Here is a 22,586-nt window from a genome sequence, read left to right as displayed (position 1 = left end):
ACTAACATTGTAAGTAGACGTCAAGGAAAAAATATATTGCCACAAAAGTGTTGTATATGCCTAATGTTTGTTGTGCAGCAGGAGGCAAACAGCACACATTAAATAGCACACACATTTATATATATATATATATAAACAATACATTTAGAACATAGGGAGCAGAAAGTCTTTGTAAAAGGGGTTATGTTATTTTATTAGTCTTAAATTTGTATCTACAACGAAGGGACAAGCAAAAAAATAAGCAACAACTCCATGATAAAAAGAAACCGAAAAGAAAGAAATACATTATTGATGCACTTTTCCATCCTTTTTTTTAAGCAACTTTTAAACCTAAAAGAAACTTTACAGAATAAAGAAACATACAAAGAACGGTTTAATTTACTACACAAGACAGAAAGAGTCCCTAAGACAAGGATCCAAACTACCCTAAACATGATATACAAAGCAAACCCAGGAGACAGACTGCTTTATACTCAATACTGCTTTTCATTTGTCAGAAAGAACAATGAACTTTGGAGAATTTATCATTCCCACATTTAAAGCCCCTCCGCACCTCAACTCCTCGCTAAAGTTACAGTATTGTACAGCGTCACAATAGAATTACAGAGATGGCAAACAACATGAGTGGTTTACATACAGAGGACTGGCTGAGGAGAGACTGCAATCTATAAAACACTATATCAAGATAACAGGAAGGACAACTCCCTCCACTCTTTTCCTTTTTTTTTTTTTTTTAATCCGTACTCCGTTATTTTTTAAACCTTTTTTGAGTGTGTTTTTTACTTTAAATAGATAAAAATCTTATCCTTCATAGTAAAGTTTGCAATGTGTGGTCCCTTTTGTATGTAAAGAGACAACTTCCTGTGTTAATGTATTTTAATATAGGACATGTGTTAATAGGTGGGCTGCTATCTGCAAAGTGCAAAGTGAGGACACTAAATGTATCGTGAGGTTTTGGGCCTCCGCATGCGTCCAACACATGATTCTGGTTTTTGAGGTGCGCTTGGTTACGCCGAACATACAACCAGTTCAAACGCCTGATCTTTCCTGTTCTCCCAAACATGAGCTTTCAGAAATCATTTACTAAGTAAAGGCTGACAAAATCTTTACATTTGCATGATTCATTTAGTACATCTGTACAGTGGAGTGTCAAAAGACAGAACAGCGACTCTTTAACTACAAAGATGGGGTCTTCCTTTACACCCCCCCCACAGAAATATAAAACATGTCAATGATATCAAAATGCATTTTACAGTATTTACAACAAACAAAGTAATAAAATAAGATAGACATTTTAAATGTGTTTGTGTACATTGTGTCGTGGAGTTGAGGAGAGCTTGAAAACAGGTTCAATTTCACGTGTTAGAGAAATTAAAGACAGAAATAGTGTATGAATGTAATCAGCACGATGACTGTTGCATTAAGCTCTGATATTTACCTGTTCCTATTCATTCAATGAAAATGTATAACTCCGTTTGAAGTATGAATCCAAACCTGTATGACTTTCTTCTACTGACCACAAATAATATTAGGCAGAATGTTAAGAACTTACAGCCTTATCACTTCACTTCACTTTCATTGCAGCTTTGTAGCATACAACGACAGTAAATGGGAACAAAGGCTGTCAGCCCCTAACATAAAGCCTAACTCCTTTTGTGTTCAATGGAAGTAAGTCAGACTGGTTTGGAATAAAATGAGAGTGAATGAGTGCTTTTTTGGGGGGTAAACTTTCCCTTTGGAAAACCATTTCACACTGAGACCCACAGATAATTTCCAAAAACACATTTTGAAAATACACAATTATTAAACCCCAAAGACATGGAAGACCTAAGTCATTTCAATTGAATTTGCATGAGCTGATAATATGAGGCAATGTCCAAGCACTTACATTTGAAAACTGCAGTGTGTAAGTTCTGCAAAGTTACCAAAATACTAACTTTAACACATTTATTTATCACACTCTCAGTCTTCCATTGTTTGGACAAACAGACAGTTTGCCCCAGCTTATGTTTCTACATCAGGTCACTCAAACATGCAGATTGCAATTCCATTTGGTGTCACTAGTGGTGCAGAAATGACACGCTGTGGTTTTAAAATGAGCGTTGTGAGCCAGAAACTGATCATCCTGTGCATTAACACTAGACCCTATTTTCTGTTCATAGGCTAGTAGATATATGCTGGCATTATGGTGTACTTATAGCTGTTTTTGAGGAGAACAAAACAACCTCTCTTTAACTTAAAAAAACATATATAAACAATCCTTAATATGGAACACAGATAGTACCTTTAAAACTATAATTAACTAAATGTGTTTGAAGAGTCAATTCTATTCCTACGTTTGTAGTTTTCCAATGGGGAGCACCCAGTCAATAGGAACCTCATCAGTACTGAAACATCACATGTCTAGATGCCTGTTCCAAATGTCAACAAGTTTAGAAACAAGCATAAGGGGGAAACGAGCACGAGGGTTGCCAGTGAAGTCAGAGGGCAGGGACAGAACCATAAAAACCTTTAGGAGGTATCTTAGACAGGCATATTTACATGTGTACAGTATGTCCAGAGGGGTTGCATGCAAGACATGTGCACGAAAAATCTATTAATGAACTAAAAAGAAATCAAATAAATAAGGTGAAAATTACTATATGTCCTGATGTGATTCTGTATGAGAAGTTGTCTCTCATCCATAGTCTTTTAGTTGAGTTTAGCACTATGTATAACCACTTTGTACCAAGATAGAATAGCGGTTTTCAGAGGATATCACTATCTCTCTACAAATAACTTGAGATTTTAGTCCAGAATAAAACTTGATGTTTTAAATATTGTGTGGTCATATTCATTGCTGGTTTCTGTCTGATGACTCGATTTCCTTGCCTTAGAGGCTGTTCAGACCGAACGTGATCTTGTGAAAAAAAAAAAGAAGAAAAAAGAAGACAAAAAAAAAGCCTAACACAGCACAACGATTTGGACAGAACTCAAATGTCTTTTGACTTGACAGTGTATTAAAAACATGGCGCTCTTGCGTGAGACACTAAAAAAAAAAAACCCAGCCAGACCGCATGTTTACATAGCAAAATTATAAAGCATTCTTGCACTAAAAAGAACAGAATGCATGTGTTTCGAGATGTTTTTAAAGTTAAAGTTCTTTAAATGTGACACAGAGTCTAAAGAATGCAGTGCCCCTGTGCGAGACGCTGAAAAACCAGCAAGATGCGGCATAATGACCAAAGATGTCTGCTTAGTATGTTTACAAAGCAAAATCATTTAAGACATTGCAGATGGGTGCAAAGCATTCTTGCTATAAGAAATGCTAGACAGCGCAATGAACAGAACAGAACACATATGTCTCAAGACGCGTTTTTAAAGAAGCGATTTTGGAGCGCTACTTGCAATTAAAAAGCTTTTATTTTAATTGGTTCTTCACACTAACAATAAAAAAAGTATAAAATCAGATGGCTCCATTGGCCAAAATGCATCAGAGTGCAGTTACTCATTTTGTACTTTTTTTTTGTTATTTTTTAATGTTTTCAAGAAATTATTTTAAGCAGAAAAAGTTACATCCTTCAGATTTAAAGAACTTCAACTTTTAGAAACACGTCTCGAGACACCCATATACTGTTCTATTCATTCTGCCTTTTTAGTGCAAGAATGCTTTGTGTCCATCTGCACTGTTTTTCTGATCGTAGTTTACTATGTAAACATGCACTAGACGGACATCTTTTACCTTTGTGCCACATCTCGCATTAGAAAATAATACTTCTGCTGTAGTCAATTAATCTAAAGGCTTTTTTATCCGTACAGCAGAAGTATTATTTTTGAATACCCGTTTTATAAGGTTTAAGTTCTTTTAAACATGACTAAGAAAAGTGGTGCTCTAATGCAAGATGTGGCACAACGGTAAAAGATGTCCGTCTAGTGCACATTTACACAGAAAAATAAATTAAAAACAACGTAGATGGACACAAAGCATTCTTGTGCTAAAAAAGCTAAACAGCGCAACGAATAGAACAGAACGCAGGTGTCTAAAGATGCATTTTTTAAACTCGACACCACGTCTAAAGAATGCGGTGCTCATGTGCGAGTCGCTGAAAAACAGCGAGACACAGCGCAATGGTCAAAGTTGTCTGTTCAGCACATGTTAACATACAAAATATCTGATGGAAAGTATTTTTTACGGTGAAAAACTAGACAGTAAAACAAACAGAACAGTCTTGAGACACGTTTTCAAAAGTTACAATTCTTTAAACTTGATACCACAGCTAAAGAATGCAGAGAAGCGGGATGCCGTTCCATGGTCAAAGACGTCCATCTAGTGCATGTTTACATGAAAACCAGCACTGACAAAATACAAAAAAAAGTGTGTTCGGTGTGAATGGCCCCTTATAAATTTAAGATGCTCTCTGAGCTGAGTCACAATACAACTACGTCTCTGGTGACTGCTCCTTATACAGCTGTATTCTAGAGATGTATTCTGAAAGGTATGGCAATAAGACCTAAATCTGCAGGAGGTAAGATTTCACAGCAAACACAAAACATAGCATAGACTTACTGCAAAGTCATGAACTGTTTGTGCATTATGGGTGAGTGTGCTTATTTTGAATGCATGGTTTACATACGATGTGCCCCTTCCAAAACAATTAAAACCTAATCAATAACCATCATTACAAAAAAAACAAAAACAACAATCGATAATACAATACATATACAGAATAATGAAAACATCCTTTGCCAAACCCATTATCATGAGTTTCCAATTGCATTTCAAATGTACACAATAAAATGGAGGATAAAAGTATCGGGTGCAGATATTTTCCACTGTAAAACTGCTGCATCCAACGAAGATTAAAAAAAATAAAAAACAATTAAAAAGTGGAGTGAGTTCACAAAGATGTGAGCAGCCTGATGACACACTGCCTGCTCGGTTGACACTGCACTTACACACACCTGTCCGTGTGTGTTCAGCCCCATCAATGTCCTGAGCCATGGAGAAAGTCCGGGAGGCAGGGAGAATCAGTCAACAAGCTCTTCCTGTGTCTCTGAGGCTGTTTCCTGTTGCCGGCTGCCATTTTGCACAGGATGGGATGGGCCACCTTTATACGAGTCCGGTGCTCAGGGTGTATCCCAGAGGGCTGTGTGGCAAAGCCAGAGGTCCGTGGGCAGAGGGTGCCAGGATTGATAGATGTGAAGGGTTTGGGGTTAAAAAAGGAACAGGGATCAAAGGGGTTTGAAAACAAAACAAAAAAGTAAACCCAAAATAAAAAATACGAAAAATCACACACTCATCGTCATGTTGGGAGAATACTGGAAAGAGAGAAAGGGGAGGGGGGATATATAACGAAGGTGAGATTATGACAACTAATACAAGATGGTTATGTCATCACTGTTCCAAAATACAGCAAGAGGATGCATGATTTTGTGTCGACAAAGCAGTAACCAAGGGACACATAAAGCATCTGTCCAGGAAACTGCTGGTCTTTTATAAAGAAGCCATTTCCAGCACTCACTCTTGGTCTAAATCATGAACAAATCACAGTAGTTTCTCTGCCAATAACATTTATAATTTGTAATAGACATACTGGTCAGTTTTGAGTGGTCAATGTGACCAGTGGGCAGGGCCTCTTGAGTGAACGGCTGGGCAGAACTGTATGATTGGCAGGTTAGGGAAGTGCCAGGACTTTGGGTTTGGATTAGGGTCTACTTACACTTTCACTTTGAAATGGGTTGAGGAAGTTGCCCCCCATCTCTCCGTCATCCCGCGGTGTGCCCGGTGGGTTGTTCATGCCTGCCATATTGTTGGGGGAGTTCTACAGCGAAAGAAAGGTTTGACTAAATTGGTTAAAGATTTGATGTCACTATGATAAATGAAAAAAACTATAGCCGACCAGCAAACAAAGGAAAATTTCTCCTTACCTTTGGCAACCCATCCATATCACCAGATCCTGAGACAAATACAATGATTAAATCTAAATGTAATAAATTCAACCACTCCCAACAAGCAAATCAGATCTGAGAATGTGCCACAAAACGGTCTCTGCATGATTACCTAACGATCCGTTCATATGGTGGGGTTCCATGCCACCCATCCCGCCCATTGGGCCATCAGGACCAGGACCCATGGGGAACTGAGAAGCACAGAGACACATTCATCACTTACAAAAAACCAACACTCATTTTATTTTCAAACATCCTGCATGTAGTGTGAACTTGGAATACATGAACTGTACTGAATAAGAGACAAACACATTGCTAATATGAAATGGATGAACAAACCCCCATTGATTTCTCTTGAAAGCAATGATAATTTGACATACCATATTTTCTGGAATAAAAATCAAGTTTTTTTTTTTATCATCTAAAATAGTCCGAAGCGACTTATATACATAATCCATACGTAATTATTGTCAGCCTTTCAAATACACGCACACCAAAACACACATGCTCATGCTCAAACAGATGAAAATATCCATCATAGAGATGGTAGAAGCGTTTTAAAGTGAACAATTCCGAATATTTCGCCTTTACACGTGAGTGGCAAGTTGAAGGCGGCTGATTCCTGCCGCATGCAATCTCTGTAAGTAAAACATAAAGAGATGTGACTTTTCTGTGTCTTTTTCTCTCAACAATGCTAGTTTGACCAGGAGCGACATATATTTAGGTGCAACTTTATTTCTAGAAAATATGATATTGGATCAATACAAGTAAGGAATAATATAGAGTTGATTATTATTGCATAATAAACCTAAAAGTGTGATCATGACCCAACGCAAAGCAGAGAAATAAAAAGTGCAGCTGTGGTGCTATTCAGACAAAATGTTTTTTGTTTTTTTTTGCGTCCTTACTCAATTTAAGTAAGTTTTTTTTTCAATTTAAGCATGCACTAGACGGACATCTTTGACTGCTGCACCGCACCTCACTGTTGTTTTTTCAGCAACTCGCAGTTGTCAATAAAATTAAATAAAAACAACTACAAATGCGTCAAGACATGTTTGTTCTATTCCATTTGTTTGGCTGCTTCTAGCTTTTTTTTAAAGCAAGAACGTTATTGGTCTGAATAGCCCCTAAGTAGGTAATCATTTACTTGGGACACGTTCACTATACACTTTATCGCTCTGTACACAAAAATGCTGTGATTGACTAATCACAATCAAGTACTGCAAAGTATCTCAACACATGTAATAAGTGTGCTTACAAGCACAGCAATACGTTGGGAACTACCAAAACTTTGGTTTGAAGAAAAAAAAACAACAATGCAGGAAACCTACATTTACATGACACTTGAAATCATTGCGTTATTGTCTGCTTTTGACGTCTAAATGTAAACAGGCTAGCGCCTACTGGGGTAAGAATGTTACATGCAATGCAAAATTGTTTATGCTTAAACCATTAACGACTTTACCCTGAATAAATGAAAACCATTTAAGGTGTATATAAATGGTCGCTTTGTCGGCATACTAAGCATAATCGCGTAATATCATGCATGTAAACACACTGTCTTGCAGTGACTTCATTTAGAAGTCTCTGCTCAACAAATATGTCACAAATGTTATAAATGAATTCAGAGGATATCTTGTTTTTGAAGATAAGTTACAAAATGAAACCAATCCTTACATTCGGTCTGTTGCCTCCAGGTCCGATAGGGTTCATCATTGTGTAGATGTTTTCACTGGAGTTTGTGGAGTCTAGAAGGGCACAGGGTGCAGTTTAAGTTAGTTTCTATTAATCTGACCAGCAAAATTTCTCCCACACCTCCAAAATAAGAGACTAGAGTCTCTTCCAAGCATATTCACATGCCCAGTGCTTACACAACAATCTAGATCAATATAAAACATGGATGGATGGGAGTAGCCACTATAATTTATGTGTCTACTTAATGATTTATAGCTGTTGAGAGAGAAAGAGCAAGAGAGAGCTCACACCCATAATCTGTGGTTCAACATGACAAACAGAAGCATGTGGAGTGGAATTACATTGGTGTAATGGGAGGGGTGGTGATGTAATATGATTTGTTTTCCTGCCAGAGGAAGTGTAGGTAACCTTGCAGTGATATTGGCTGCTGGGTAAAGAGAGGAGGGATAGGGTGTTAAATAGGGTGTTTGTGGAGTGCTGAGCATCTTTCATCCTGGAGAGAGATTAATTGTTTCCGACTGTGCTGACTACAGAGATGAGGTGCTGGAAGCGTGTGTGAGTGTGTGAATGACATGAAAGAGCAGGACTGAACGCATCTACTGTAAGGATTTACTGTACCTCCTGGGCTTGGCATTATAGGAGTTCCTGGTGGCCCACCTCCTCCTGGGGGACCCTGAGGGAGCGAAAACACACGCACAAACACGTGCTTAGCTTTCCAGGGTGTAATAATACTTGCTGCATTATTAAAACTATCAGAGGAGCAATTTTTAAACAAAGACACACTAGGCACCGGGGAGCCATTAAGCCACTTGACTAATGTGCAGATATTTTAGTTTAAATAGAGGAGATGCTAGGGGCAAAACCAAGCAGGATAGTAATTGCTGAAGTAAAATTAATACATTCCGAAACTTTCATATGTGCTTTGTTATGCTTTTAGTTTCCAAAGGAAGCACTACATTTTGCAGCTAACCTTTGAGCTAAAGACAACAGAAAGTTGTCAATTGCCAACAGTAAAGAACAGTAAAAGAGCGCTGCAATCTGCTCTCTGTATTGAATTGCCTTTGGTACTCACTACATAGTTGCCGGGAGACGAGGAAGAGTATGCTATCTGTCAACACAAACGAAAGATAATGAGAAAGGTTTATTTTGAAGTGAAAAGGAATACAACACCATAAAACAAACCACACCCTTGCAAAAAATATGGTACTACCACAGTTTTGTGTACATATTTATAAGTACCATATGGTAGTTTTTTAATTGTAGTACCTTGTAATAAGGGTGGGAATCCAGTTCCTTAAAGGGATAGATCACCCAAAAATGAAAGTCCTCTCATCATTTACTCACACTCATGCCATCCCAGATGTGTATGACATTCTCTCTTCTGCTGAACACAAATTAAGATTTTTAGAAGAATATTTCAGCTCTGTTGTATATTCAATGCAAGAGGCCAAAACTTTGAAGCTCCAAAAAGCACATAAAGACAGCATAAAATTAATCTGTACGACTCTTTTCCTCCCTGCCCACTAGGTGGCGAGGACTTAACCACACCTATCATATCGCTTCTGAAGACATGGATTAAACCACTGCAGTCTTGGATTATTTTATGCTGCATTTATGTGCTTTTTTTTAAGATTGAATGTTCTGGCCACCATTCACTTGCATTGAATGGACCAACAGAGCTGAGATATTCTTCAAAAAATCTTAATTTGTGTTCAATAGAAGAGAGAAAGTTATACACATCTGGGATTGCATGAGGGTGATTCAATTATGAGAACATTTTCATTTTTGGGTGAAATATTCTTTGAACAATTCTCCAAGCACAGATTCCCATTTTTTATATCAGCTATATGTCTTTTAAAAGCAGTCCGTGAAACACTGTCAAAAATATTTGAGTAGTGTTCTTTTGGATGGAAATATTAACATCATAGAAAACCATTTCGTTTTGGTATTTAATACCATATAAATGCCAGGGTGTAATGAATATGACAATCATTTTTTATGATGGAAAATATTTAAGTACTATGGTATTTAATACCATCACTTTTTGTAAGGGTTTTGTAATGCCACAGAGTTGGTCTTGCTGAAAGAAACAAGAACTTTTATGGACTTACCGAGTTAGCGTTTGGGTTTGGCCAGGGGCCGCGTCCTCCAGGACCCCTGTCAAGAGGGGATCAGGAAAAAAAAACAGGAAAAATGTTTAACAGACTAGCTTTAACTGGATTAAAGACACTGTGACAGGGAGTGTTTTCATATTGAAGAACTCACATGTTCATTCCGGGCATGCCTTGACCACCTAGAGAGTTAGGAGGAGGCCTCATACCCCCATAGTTCTACAAAAGACAAAAAAAAAACAAGGGTTATTTTAGGGGTTTGATTTGGCCACCAATCTTTGTCTATAAACGGTGATCGGCTGATCGTGCCTAGGATCAGAGCCAATCTTTTTTGCAGCTCAGGGAATCACACATACACTGCTTTCTCAGCTCTTGATGCATGACAGTGTGGCCTCTGTAGGGTGAATTGTTGGAAATTCTAAGTATTCACGAATTTAAACTTTCAGACATGCTGTTATTCAGGTGAATATGCAGGTTTGTTTTTAAAAATGTGACAAAATCACACATGTAAGTTGCCCATTTTTGAATGAATCGAATCGTTTCCTTGTCCACACAGACTTTGCCTATAACAGAGCATATTTGCATTTCGCAGGCCATTTTTGGGACACTGCATCCACTCCTAGTGGATCTTGGGACTGGAAGTACCAGGGGGGAAAGTGGGCGTTCTCCGCGGAGGCATATAGATTGATCTCTGCTTTTCTGAATTTTTCCCACATCCCCAGGACGGTCTTCATTCGCCCTGCATTGCTACTTGGTGTTACCACAAGTCCACACCACAATTCAAACGGCCTGGGACATATGTAGCCAACATGGAGAGGAGATGGCGCTCACTCTACAGGAGGTGGTGACGTGTCAGTCTCATCATTGGCAGGGAACGAGCGAATCAGAACATGATAATTCGCTATTTCGGATTGAAAAGCGTTCAAGGCATAACAGACTCGTTGACGGGGCCAGTAACAGCCAATCGTCAAGGTAGTTAAAAATGCGCACGCCGCTCAAGTTTCAGAGGGGTGAGTGCCGCTTTGATGCACTTTGTGAATGTGCGAGGAGCCAGGGACAATCCAAAGGGCAGGACTTTGAATTGGTACACAGATCGCTCGAACGCGAATCTCAAAAACATCCTGTGATGTGGTACAATTTTGTACATGAAAATACGAGTCTTTCTGATCTATTGAAGCAAACCAATTGCGTGGGTGGACGTGCGATAAGATCAGTTTCTGAGTAATCATTTTGAACTGCCGCTTCGCAAGTGCATGATTAAAATGTCTCAGATCTAAAATCAGTTGTAGCCCTCCATCTTTCATTGGGATAAGAAAATAGCGGCTGCAAAACCCTTTGCAGGCTTGATAATCTGGAATAACCTGTAAAACGTTCTTTACGAGAAGACTGTGTATTTAGGCTCGTAACACTAGCACATCTTCAGATCGAAGACAGAACACAGTTGAAACGGGGTGGCTGACGTGCAAATTGTATCATATAACCATGTTCAATTGTTTTTAGCATCCAGTCGGAAATGCCCGTAAGAGCTCGCCACACAGATAATTCAGTGAATGATTCATCGCTAATGCACGAGTTTGTGAATCTTTTTGAGCAATTCGTTAATTAGGCACATGAGAGTAATTTGTTCATGAATTAAACTACACTAGTCACACTGTACGCTTTGCAGCCAGTGAAGACAATGCAATATAAAGGTGAGTTGTCTTGACATTATTTCATGGTACACAATCTTTTTTAAACTCACATTTTTCCTTTTTCAGTGGAGCTGTAGATTCAGCAGTGGCATGATGCAGGAAACACTGCCCTTCCAGTGAGGGGATATCATTAAACAGGTTACGAAGCAACTGACTACTCTAACGAAGTTCTGCTCAGGCAGAAGACGACCCACCTGTCTAGCTGCCTATGGGTGGAGGGCAAAGTGTGACAGAGGATTTCAGGCCTCAGGCTGCTTTGCTCTAACCCGAGTCTTTGTTCTGCGCTCTACCCAATTTGTCGAACAGATGCTCCACCAGCTGCCGATTTGTGAACCGCCTTGCTTGCCAAGAACGAGGAGGACAGCCAGAGAAGAGTGAGGATAATGAGAGAACTTTGCATTCGGCACAGGTGGCAAAAGAGTAATAAGGGTGTTCAGGCTGTTTTAATCCTGAGCCGTTTGACCTTGGCATCCAGATGGGGTGGCCGATAATACCAAAATCTTATTGCAAAGGTATATATTACAATAAAGTCTGACCCATTATGCTTTCTAAAGTATATTACATAACCATGTGTCGGTTGCATTATGTGTCTTTTATTCAGCATCTTTTTGCCATTGTCAACATATTTTTATAAGGGCATGTAGTAATAGTTTAACTTTTTTGTGTTTGCCTACCTGAGGGCCCATGCCGCCCATCCCCCTGGGAGGATTCATTCTCATTGGGCCGCCCATGTTAGGATGTCCTGGAAAACATTATACAGAGATATTAAAGGGATAGTTCACCCAAAAATGAAAATTCTCTCATGATTTACTCCGGGCATCCCAGATGTGTATGACTTTCTTTCTTCTGCAGAACACAAAGTAAGTAATATTTCATCTCATTAGGTCCTCACAATGCAAGTGAATTGGTGCCCAAATTTTTAAACTCCAAAATCCACAAAAAGGGAGCATAAAGTAATCCATGACTCCAGTAGTTAAATCCATGTCTTCATGATATGATAGGTGTGGGTGAGAAACAGATACACTTTTAAGTAATTTTTATTATAAATTCTCCTCACTGCCCAGTAGGAACAGAAGAAGGAGAATGTAAATATTGATCTGTTTCTCACCCACACCTATCATATCGCTACTGAAGATATGGATTTAACCACCGGAGTTGTCTGGAGTACTTTTATGTGCTCTAGCATGGAATGGCACCCATATTCACTTACATTGTATGGATCAAAAGAGCTGAGGAATTCTTCTAAAAATCTTTGTTTCTGTTCAGCAGATGAAAGAACATCATACACATCTTGGATGGCATGAGGGTGAGTAAATCATGAGATATTTTAAATTTTCGGGTGAACTAACCCTTTAAGCATCTTAAATTATATGCGTAGCTATAATCTTTGTTTGTGTTCAGCAGATGAAAGAACGCCATACACATCTTTGATTGCATTAGGGTGAGTAAATGATGAGAGAATTTGAATTTTTGGGTGAAATAACCCATTAAGCATGCTATTATATATACGTAGATATTCATCAATTCATCAATCTGTTTGTCAATGGCTCTGTGGATATGATGTTTTGCAAAGAGAGAGGGTTAGAGAGAACCGAGACACTACCTTGTGGTCTGGTTGGGTCCAAACTGTTTGGCAGGAGTGGTTGTGGCCCTGGAACTCCTACAGGAGGCTGAGGAGGACACAAAGAGTAGAGAAATGATGGAAACGTAAGACAATTAACTGTTTTAAGGAAATCATATACACTGAAACATGAAACACCTGGCAGATTGGTGGTGTTTTAAGCCCTAGTGAGCTGCCCACCGAGACAATGTTTTTGGGTATCATAGGGACACTCAAATGTTTGAATCTTATACAGAACCTGAATTTTGATGGTATGGATCACTTATGCTGTCTGGGGTTGAGAACTGAGGAACTGCTCTAATTCAGAATTGGTTAAATGTTTTAATTTTTTGAGAATATAATTATTCATGATGTCTGTTCCATTAACAGCCCAACAACATCGGACATAAAGCAATAATAAAATGGACATAAATTTACAACATACTTATCAGAGCATCTGTAAACTTTCCACAATTAAAATGTTTGTCGCACTTTTGAAGTAAAATGGACCATTTTAAGGACAATTTGTCAATTTAAGGAAGTGATGTCTTTGTCCCTTGAACACTTAACACGATTAACGTTAAGATGATTGTCATAAAATATCTTTATTAAAATGTGGGCAATGTTGTTCTGTGGCTGGATGCTCTCTGGATACCTGGAACTAATGGAAAATAAGAGTTTTGATCTAAGAAAAAGCAACCACAAATGGACAAATGAACCACAACAGTGAAGAGAGACAGCTGAATACGTGCAGTACTAACAACTGTAGCACACATCTTATCTCCGGTGAACGACATTTATGCAAACTAATTTTAAGTTTGATAGGTAGTTTAGCTGGCTTCTATAGTCAGAATATTACTTTACAGGATCTAAAAGTGACTATAGATCGCTCCCATTATAATGAATGAAGCTACAAAAGTCATTTACTTTTACATTTAGTCATTTACTTCTACATTTAGTCATTTAGCAGACACTTTTAATCCAAAACGACTTAAAGCAGGAATATAACAAGCAATTTTTCACACAAAACAACATCTACTGTATCGAAATGCTAAGTTCTCAGAGTAGCAGAAATGTCCACAGGTCATGCAGACAGCTTCATTGAATGGCTTTATTCATTATAGTAGGAGCGATCCACTAAGGAAATAATTGTGAGCATCTAAGCTATGATGCAATTTCATTGCCTCTCTCACGTAGATGCTCAGTATCAACAACACGTCTGCATAAGTCACTTCAGGTAAACGTTTGATGTTCTTTGAGAAAATATATTAACTCAGTGCCTTATTTAAAGGATCCGGTAATGATACCAGAAATGCTTCAGGGTCAGTAGCGTTCTAATTCCTTTGCCACTGTTTACATACTCAAAATGGTCTATATGCCTTTTCGGTGTGCACTGAACATCTGAATGGATAAAAGTCTGCTTTGTCACATGTATAGTATAATAATATGACTTATTTGTGATTTGTCATTATGCCTAGAGGTACACTAGAGGTGTTTTCCAAACATTGCCCATTCTTTCTTTCTTTCTCAAAATTGAGAAAAGGACTGTTGATTGAATCATTAAGGAACCGGAATCGTCAAGTAGAATTGGTACCGGCAAAATTGTTGAACTATTTATGATTTCCATCCCTAATGATGTCCAAAAAGCAAAGAAGCGGGAAGAGATGTGTAAAAATTGACAAATTATTTTAGAAGATTTAATTAAATATCAAAGTGTGACTATACAGTTACTTTTCCATACCTGATTTGGCATGCGAAGAGTCGGCCGTGGTCCACCAGGGTACCGTGGAGACATGAAAGGCTGAAGGAAGGAAAAAACAAACAGAGCAAGAACGTTTGTAATTATCAACATGTAGGTCTATTTAAAATTAAAGCGAGAGCATTGTAAAGACCAGAATGAACGACTGCAGCAGGCCAGGCCATAGCAGATGAAATGGACAGACAGATGCACGAAGAGCACAAGCCAATGCAAGATGACATCAGATATGTACATTGGACATCTCTCTTTCTGTCCATCAAAATAGACTGCTTCCACTCGGCCTTTAATACATTCACACACACTCAAAGTATTTAAAAGGCCCTTAAGCTGTTTCCAAATATTCTGCCGTCAGACCTTAAATGGCTGAGCCGTGCACTTAGTTGCTTCTTTGGTCAGAAAGAAAACGGACCACAACATGTCAAATGGGGGCAGTATTGTGCCTACTCACTGATATACAAACCATTAGCTGTGTGGCTGTGCATTTGAGATGAAAACTGATCCTGCTTCTGTGGTCAAGGCCAGTGGACAGATACCAGAGAGACTTGTGCCGACTTTATGGTCTTTGTAGAGATATATTGCTGCTAAACACTAAACTGCTGTACAACAGTACTGCTCTAATACAGCAGTTTAGTGCAGGTTTGATGGTTTGTCTGTGTATCGGCGCAGACAAACATAATAATTCTATCATCATTTTCTCAACCTCATGTTATTCCAAAACCATAAGGCTTTCTTACTTCAGTGGAACACAAAAAAGAAATGTTAGATAGAATGATGCCTCAGTCACCATTCACTTTCATAGTATGGAAATGAAAATGAACAGTGACTAGAACATCTTCTGTGTTCCATGGAAGAAAGAAAGTCAAAAGGATTTAGAATAACATAAGTAAATAATGACAGAACCTTCATTTTATGGTGAAAAATCCCTTTAAGACTTCATGAAATCAACATTGCAGTTTTGTGACTTAATCCATTGGCTATGCACCTAGGCTAGGCGCAACGACTGTCGCTGCATCTTATTCAATTTATAGGAAAGATTTGTGCCAGTGCAACATGCAAGAGGTTGTGATTTGGAGAGCTTGTGCTATCTGTGGCCATGGACGCAAGCTGTGGGTGTATTGTATGTTACTGAAGTGCTGTAAATCATGATTTGCTATTTCCTGAGAAATTGGTCATTGTGCTAAAGACCCAAGTCTATTCTCATCACAAAGTCTAAACTCAGTTTACAACTCATTTGTACTTTGGGGATTCCACCAGCAAGTGGTAATAAAATTAATGTTCAAACTCTTGAATCCAAAACTTCTGAAGCGATATGATAGTTGGGATGAGAATCAGATCAATATCTGAGTCCTTTTTAACTTTAAATCTCCACCTTTGACCAAACCCGACCAGTAGGTGGCGATATACGAAGAACACGAATCACCAAAACACAAAAGAAGAATGTGGAAGACAGTGAAAGTGGAGATTTATGGTAAAAAAAAAGGACTTAAATATTTATCTGTTATAAATATCTGTTTCACACCTATCCCATCGCTTCACAAGATATGGATTTAACCACAGGGATTTATGGATATCTTTTATGCTGACTTTATGTGATTTTTGGAGATTAAAAATTCTGGTCACCATTCACTTGCATGGACCTACAGTGCTGAGATGTTCTTCTAAAAACTTTGATTTGTATTCTGCTGAAGAAAGAAAGTCACACATCTGGGATGGCATGTGGGTGAGTAAATGATGAGAGATTTTCATTTTTGGGTAAACCATCCCTTTAATATGGTGTTGTGTATCAGTAGATTAATATGATTAATTTGATTTACATTCTCTATAATTTAATGCATTTGCACTCACAAAAAGTATTTCCAATAAAACCACTTACTACTGACTAGAAATAGCAAGTAGCAAAATCATGGTTATCAACTATAATGTAAACTAAACACAGAAAAATAAATAAAGGATGAGCCTTCTGATATGTCCCGCTCAAACTCCCTGTTTCAATAGGAAATACGTCAAAATAGGACAGAAAACGCACTCCTCAAACGATTTCATGGGGTGATTTTCATGATTTGTATCTAAGGGTGTGGATATTCACATGTGAATTCAAGTGGGTATACGTGTGTTTTGTGTGTTTGTGAGGGTGCTGTGTGGCAGTAGGCTCTACAATATTAATGCGCTATAGAAAGGGGGGTCGGGGTGAGGGCCAGGAGAGGAGGCCCATCTCCAAGAACAAGGAGGAGACTGAATTATTTATCCTGTTCACTGGGAGTCAACTCTAGACATAGGGGGGATGGTGGGTATACAATCCCAATACACAAAAACAGAGGAAGAAAGAAAGAAAGAGAAAGAGAAGAGAAAAGAGGAATAGACAGAAAAGTCACACATCAGCTCCAAGTGAAACACTATTCCAGAACAGGACTCTCGGAGACAGTAACTCGGCTACATAAGCGGGTGTAATGGAAGGGTTGGACAGAATTATAAATAACAATCAAATTAAAAAGGGTTTACATTGCCTGAGTGAGTGTGTGCCAGTGTTTCCCACCATTTTCATGTGTGCAAGTGTGTTCAGTGATGATTTGTGAGGGTTGCTGTGTGTCTTACCTGGCCGTGTGGTCCCATCATTGGGTTGCTGGTATTGTGTGGGGGAGGCTGTGCGTGTGGTGACGGCTGCGAGCCGGGAGGCCCCTTTAAGAGAGAAAAGGGAGATGAGAGACGCACAGACGGCCTGCCAGCGAGGCCTGCGGCAACTGAGCCCCTTTACACATACATGACTAACACACAACTAACACAACTAAGACACAAATGCAACTGTCCGTACAAACATTTACTAATACTTAATTCTTTGGGGGAGTGACTCAAAGCTAGTATGTATAGTTTGATGAAAAATGGCAATTTATGAGAACTAAACTGCTAGCTATTATTTCTATTCTCAACAAAACATTGCATGATTTCACAGATCTGGTCAAGAGTTATGTTTTTCAATTATCTAAGACATGAATGACATCTCACATCGTGCGGCTTATGGAACGCAACAGTGCCCGCCCACTTTTCAGCCATCTTGTTTGCGGAAGTATTTTTCCTATTTCAACCTTCCATAGGGATTTCGTAAAGTATTTGATAAACAGAGTTCTAAGCCATGAACCAAACCAACCAGCTCTGACCTTCAGTTTTCTCATCAGACAAATCAAATATGGGCTGCAAACTCCATTGACTACCATTGTTTTTTGAAGTCACACAAAATTCACCCAAAACCAAAATATACCCCCCAAAAAAAGTTCTATTTTTTCTAATAAATGTATTTCTAAAAAACATGTTCAAGGAAGAAATAATGAAATGCATAATCAATCTCTATGCTTGAGTCTCTGAGGTTTAAAGTCATTCATTTTAAGTATACAAATCTATTGCAAATTAAATAAATACATATGTATGTGCGTGTAGTAGTTTGAGAGTGTAGGGAGACAGACTTGATTGTGTCATTCACAGTGAGTTGTGGGAGTGCCCAATTGCTGCATAGCTATTTAGTGTGATTTGTTCGTCTATAGAAAAAACTGTGGGATTTTTTTTCTCTGTAACCCAACTGTTGTGATCTATATTGGAGAGAATTGCTATTACTTTTCTAAGTGATCATCATTCTAATGGTTTTCAGCAGGCAAACAATAAAACGAGCAAAAAATCCCATAGAAATACATTGAAGGAGGGACCTAGGCCATATCTAGGGACCAGAATATTGTAGACACTTGGGGGTGGGCTCTTTTGACTTGGGTCAGTAGGAAACCACTAAGTATGGCAAGCCGTTTTAACATTTAATCATTTTAACCTACTAGTCTCTATTTTCAGGCTACTAGTGCTTATTTTTTAGATACTAGTATCTATTCCATTAAGTACTAGTACTTATTCATTAGCTACTAGTGCTTATTCTTTAGGTACTAGTGCCTTTTCTTTAGATACTAGTACTTATTCATTAGATACTTGTCCTTATTTATTAGATACTTGTGCTTATTCCAATAGTGTCTAGTATTTAATTATACCCAACTTGTTAAGAAAAAATAGAACTAGTGCTTATTTTTTAGTTACTAGTAACATTTTAGATCAAAGATATCCTTACCTTAATAGATACTAGTACTATTTAAATAATCAGTATGCAAATAATATGTTGAATATTAATGAACCAACTGCATATTAAGGGGAGATGACAGGAAACGGAAGGAGAAGAGGAGGAAGAATTAAGGTGCAACATGTCGGAGGTTGTTGAACAAATTCGCAGAAAATGCAGTCATGTAGAAAGAGCACATGGACATGGAATCTTAGGAAGCGCACATCTGAATGCCATTGATTCGACTTTATTGACTTTAAGAAGAATTGAAGGCGTTTATTGCTGTATTTTGGTTAATTTTTGGTGTGCGCCAGAAAGATGTTCAAAGAGACCGAGACGCGCTAAAGCATGTTTTCTTTATTTTTCAAAGGCATGACATGATTTGTAGTCATTTTGAATGTACACAAATAAAAATATACATTTTACTCTTTCGAATGATGTCATATTATCTGTATGACTAATGACAGTGTATTAAGTTATTTCCCTGAGGAACAAATCCAGTGATGGCGCAGCGCCGCACGCTCACACAATATTATCAGTTCACTTCTGGCATGGCATTGCAACACGATGTCGAAAGTGCGTAGACTATCTATACCACAACTTTAATTTCTCGTGCCATGTATAGGCCTACGCCAAAATATATATATATTTTTTTTTGCGTGCATATGCTACGCACTGCAAATCTCTTGGGATTAGGGATGTGGAGTGCGTGCGTAGGCTGTATTACAGTAGCCATATCATATGCACGCGAAAACTGCGTATCATATAGCTAGGCCTACATGCAAAAACTATTTTTGGTGTATAAATGGCACGATAAATTACATTTGTGGTATAGTTACGCACTTTCATGAGACCACATAAAACAGTCAACAAAACATAAAAAGTTGCTTAATTTAATTTGTCAGCCTAAAATATAAAGGCTGTGCCTGTTAGTCAAACTCATATCCCTTGATGTGAAGTTGCGGATTTAGCCTATGTTGGGACTCGACTTTATATTAATAGATGCAAATGTTACATTGCAAATATGGAAACTTTTGGACCGAATGAGAGATCGCTGAACCCAACGTGCGTACAATTTCAGTTTCGATACAAATAAATTCGTTTAGCCTTGGCGTTTAAATAGGCTAAATGTTGTTTGTAATAAAGAGCACAAAAGGCTTTAGGCTACTGTATATTTTTTATTATAGCCTACATGGCTACTTATTTTTTAAATCTTGTTTTCTGAATACCATTTATTGAAGGATTTGTCATAAAGTAAGGGAAGTAAAATTCGCATAGCCTACATGTTTATTGTGTTTACAATGTTAAGGTTGTATTTTATTTACCGGCCTTTTACACTATTGCTGAATAGGCTAATAAAAAAACGTATTGGAACTGTGAACTAGTAACTCAGTCACCTTGTGAAATCTTACCAAATCTGTCGTGAAATAACCCAAGCAGACCAAAATGACAAGTTATTACCTTTATGAAAATCTTGTGTTGCAGACCTGTGTGCGAGTGAGCAGTATAAAAAAATATAATAATGAATAGGCATGTAGCCTAATATAGTGGATGCTACTTTAATTTTGACATTCAATCGCATATCAGACGCAGACTATCCAAATTTTTTTATGTGAATTATGAATGCTCTCCTAAAGTCACAATCTCTGGATTGTGGTTGTTTGGCTGGTAATTATGAACCGGTTGTTTGGATTTTATTATTGGCAGTTAAGTCTTTAGTATGGTCTATATGTAAAAGTCATATTAAACGCATCTTTTCTCCTCTTAACCAATCAGCTTCTTCTATTGCCGTAGTTTAGCCTGCATTACCATATGAACTCTGATTGGATGGCTGAGAGTACTCATGTTTATGTAATAATCTGCTTGAAAGACGATATCTCCAAATATTTACTTACTAGTTCCTTATGAGGTTGAAGATATCTGCAAATTAATAGATACTAGTAGTTATTCTGTTTTGATATCATCTATTAATTTATGACTAGTAAGAATTCCAATTTTGACTAGTATCTCTTTAAATATTACTAGTACTTATTCATTAGATACTAGTACTTATTCATTAGATACTAGTACCTATTAATTAGATACTAGTACTTATTAATTAGCTACTAGTACTTATTCAATAGATACTAGTTCCTATTATACTAGTATTTATTCCAGATGTTACTAGTAACTATTCTTATCTTACTAGTCACAACTGCTTTTTTACTAGTCTTATGTTATGACTAGTCAGAACAGCCACTGTATAGTTCAATTAAAAATCTTACTAGTAAAATAAAAAATCTTACTAGTAACATTTGGAATAAATACTAGTATCTAATAAATAGATACTAGTATCTATTGAATACGTACTAGTATCTAATGAATAAGTACTAGTATCTAATGAATAAGTACTAGTATCTATTGAATGAGTACTAGTAGCTAATTGATAAGTACTAGTATCTAATTAATAGGTACTAGTATCTAATGAATAAGTACTAGTATCTAATGAATAAGTACTAGTATCTAATGAATAAGTACTAGTAGCTAATGAATAAGTACTAGTATCTAAAAAATAAGTACTAGTATCTAAAAAATAAGTACTAGTACCTAAAGAATAACTACCAGTATCTAATATATATGTACTAGTCACAATTGGAATAGATACTAGTCAGAACTGAATAGTTGATATCTAAATGACAGATCCCCATAGAAGTCAATGGCAAAAAAAATTTTTTTGTTACTAGTGACTATCGAAATAAGTACTAGTATCTAATGAATAAGTACTAGTATCTAATGAATAAGTACTAGTATCTAATGAATAAGTACTAGTAACTAATGAATAAGTACTAGTAACTAATGAATAAGTACTAGTATCTATTGAATAAGTACTAGTAGCTTATTGATAAGCACTAGTATCTAATAAATAGGTACTAGTATCTAATGAATAAGTACTAGTATCTAATGAATAAGTACTAGTAACTAATGAATAAGTACTAGTAACTAATGAATAAGTACTAGTATCTATTGAATAAGTACTAGTAGCTTATTGATAAGCACTAGTATCTAATAAATAAGGACTAGTATCTAATGAATAAGTACTAGTATCTATTGAATAAGTACTAGTACCTAAAGAATAAGCACTAGTATCTGTTGAATAAGCACTAGTACCTAAATAATAAGCACTAGTCGCTAATGAATAAGTACTAGTACTTAATGGAATAGATACTAGTATCTAAAAAATAAGCACTAGTAGCATGAAAATAGAGACTAGTAGGTTAAAATGATTAAATGTTAAAACGGCTTGCCATAGAACACCTTGGCAACACAAAATCACCCAGCACACCCTAGCAACCACATTGTAATTAGGACTGGGTAAAAATATTGATTTTGATGCGTCGCAATCTTCATTTGAAAAATCTTGATATTGATTCTTTACCTTTAGTGAGAGTAAAAGTTTGGTTGGACTCATTCCGTGTCCAAAGACAAGATCCTCGCACTCAATTTGTCATTGAATAATGTCCCTTTCAGCACCGTTTCTTTACAATCAGTTGTTGATCAAAAACAACCAAAAAGAAACATTTCATTCCAATCATGCATAGCACGGATGAGGTGCAGCCTCATTTGAGTCCTCTCTTGTTAAGATGCAAACATTAACAGACGGTGTTTACAGAAATGCAGTTTTTTTTTTAAATGCAGTTTTAGCACGTGTTCAAAATAGGGTATAATAGAATATTGTCAA

At 37.3% G+C, this 22,586-nt stretch overlaps 1 protein-coding gene across 2 annotated transcripts in view; it reads right to left on the bottom strand.

Annotated features, from left to right (window-relative positions):
- Positions 1-182: 182 nt before the first annotated feature.
- The window catches only part of LOC127645281 (single-stranded DNA-binding protein 3-like), a 121,757-nt gene continuing 99,353 nt past the window's right edge, over positions 183-22,586 (bottom strand). The window contains exons 6-18 of one of the 2 annotated variants that reach the window (XM_052128849.1): positions 17,377-17,460; positions 14,767-14,826; positions 13,029-13,095; positions 12,100-12,167; positions 9,889-9,953; positions 9,735-9,780; positions 8,696-8,731; positions 8,242-8,296; positions 7,606-7,676; positions 6,041-6,119; positions 5,908-5,936; positions 5,700-5,801; positions 183-5,298 (exon numbers count right to left, since the gene is read on the bottom strand). In XM_052128849.1, the coding sequence (XP_051984809.1) occupies positions 5,269-5,298; positions 5,700-5,801; positions 5,908-5,936; positions 6,041-6,119; positions 7,606-7,676; positions 8,242-8,296; positions 8,696-8,731; positions 9,735-9,780; positions 9,889-9,953; positions 12,100-12,167; positions 13,029-13,095; positions 14,767-14,826; positions 17,377-17,460 (792 nt within the window). In that variant the 3' untranslated portion in view covers positions 183-5,268. The remainder of the gene's footprint in view (positions 5,299-5,699; positions 5,802-5,907; positions 5,937-6,040; positions 6,120-7,605; positions 7,677-8,241; positions 8,297-8,695; positions 8,732-9,734; positions 9,781-9,888; positions 9,954-12,099; positions 12,168-13,028; positions 13,096-14,766; positions 14,827-17,376; positions 17,461-22,586) is intronic. The other variant, XM_052128850.1, reaches the window with a different exon arrangement.

This window comes from Xyrauchen texanus, chromosome 6 (genome assembly GCF_025860055.1).
Source record: "Xyrauchen texanus isolate HMW12.3.18 chromosome 6, RBS_HiC_50CHRs, whole genome shotgun sequence".
Classification (NCBI taxonomy): Eukaryota; Metazoa; Chordata; class Actinopteri; order Cypriniformes; family Catostomidae; genus Xyrauchen; species Xyrauchen texanus.
Note: the sequence above shows the minus strand (reverse complement) of the source record. Positions and strands in the feature narration are given on the sequence as shown.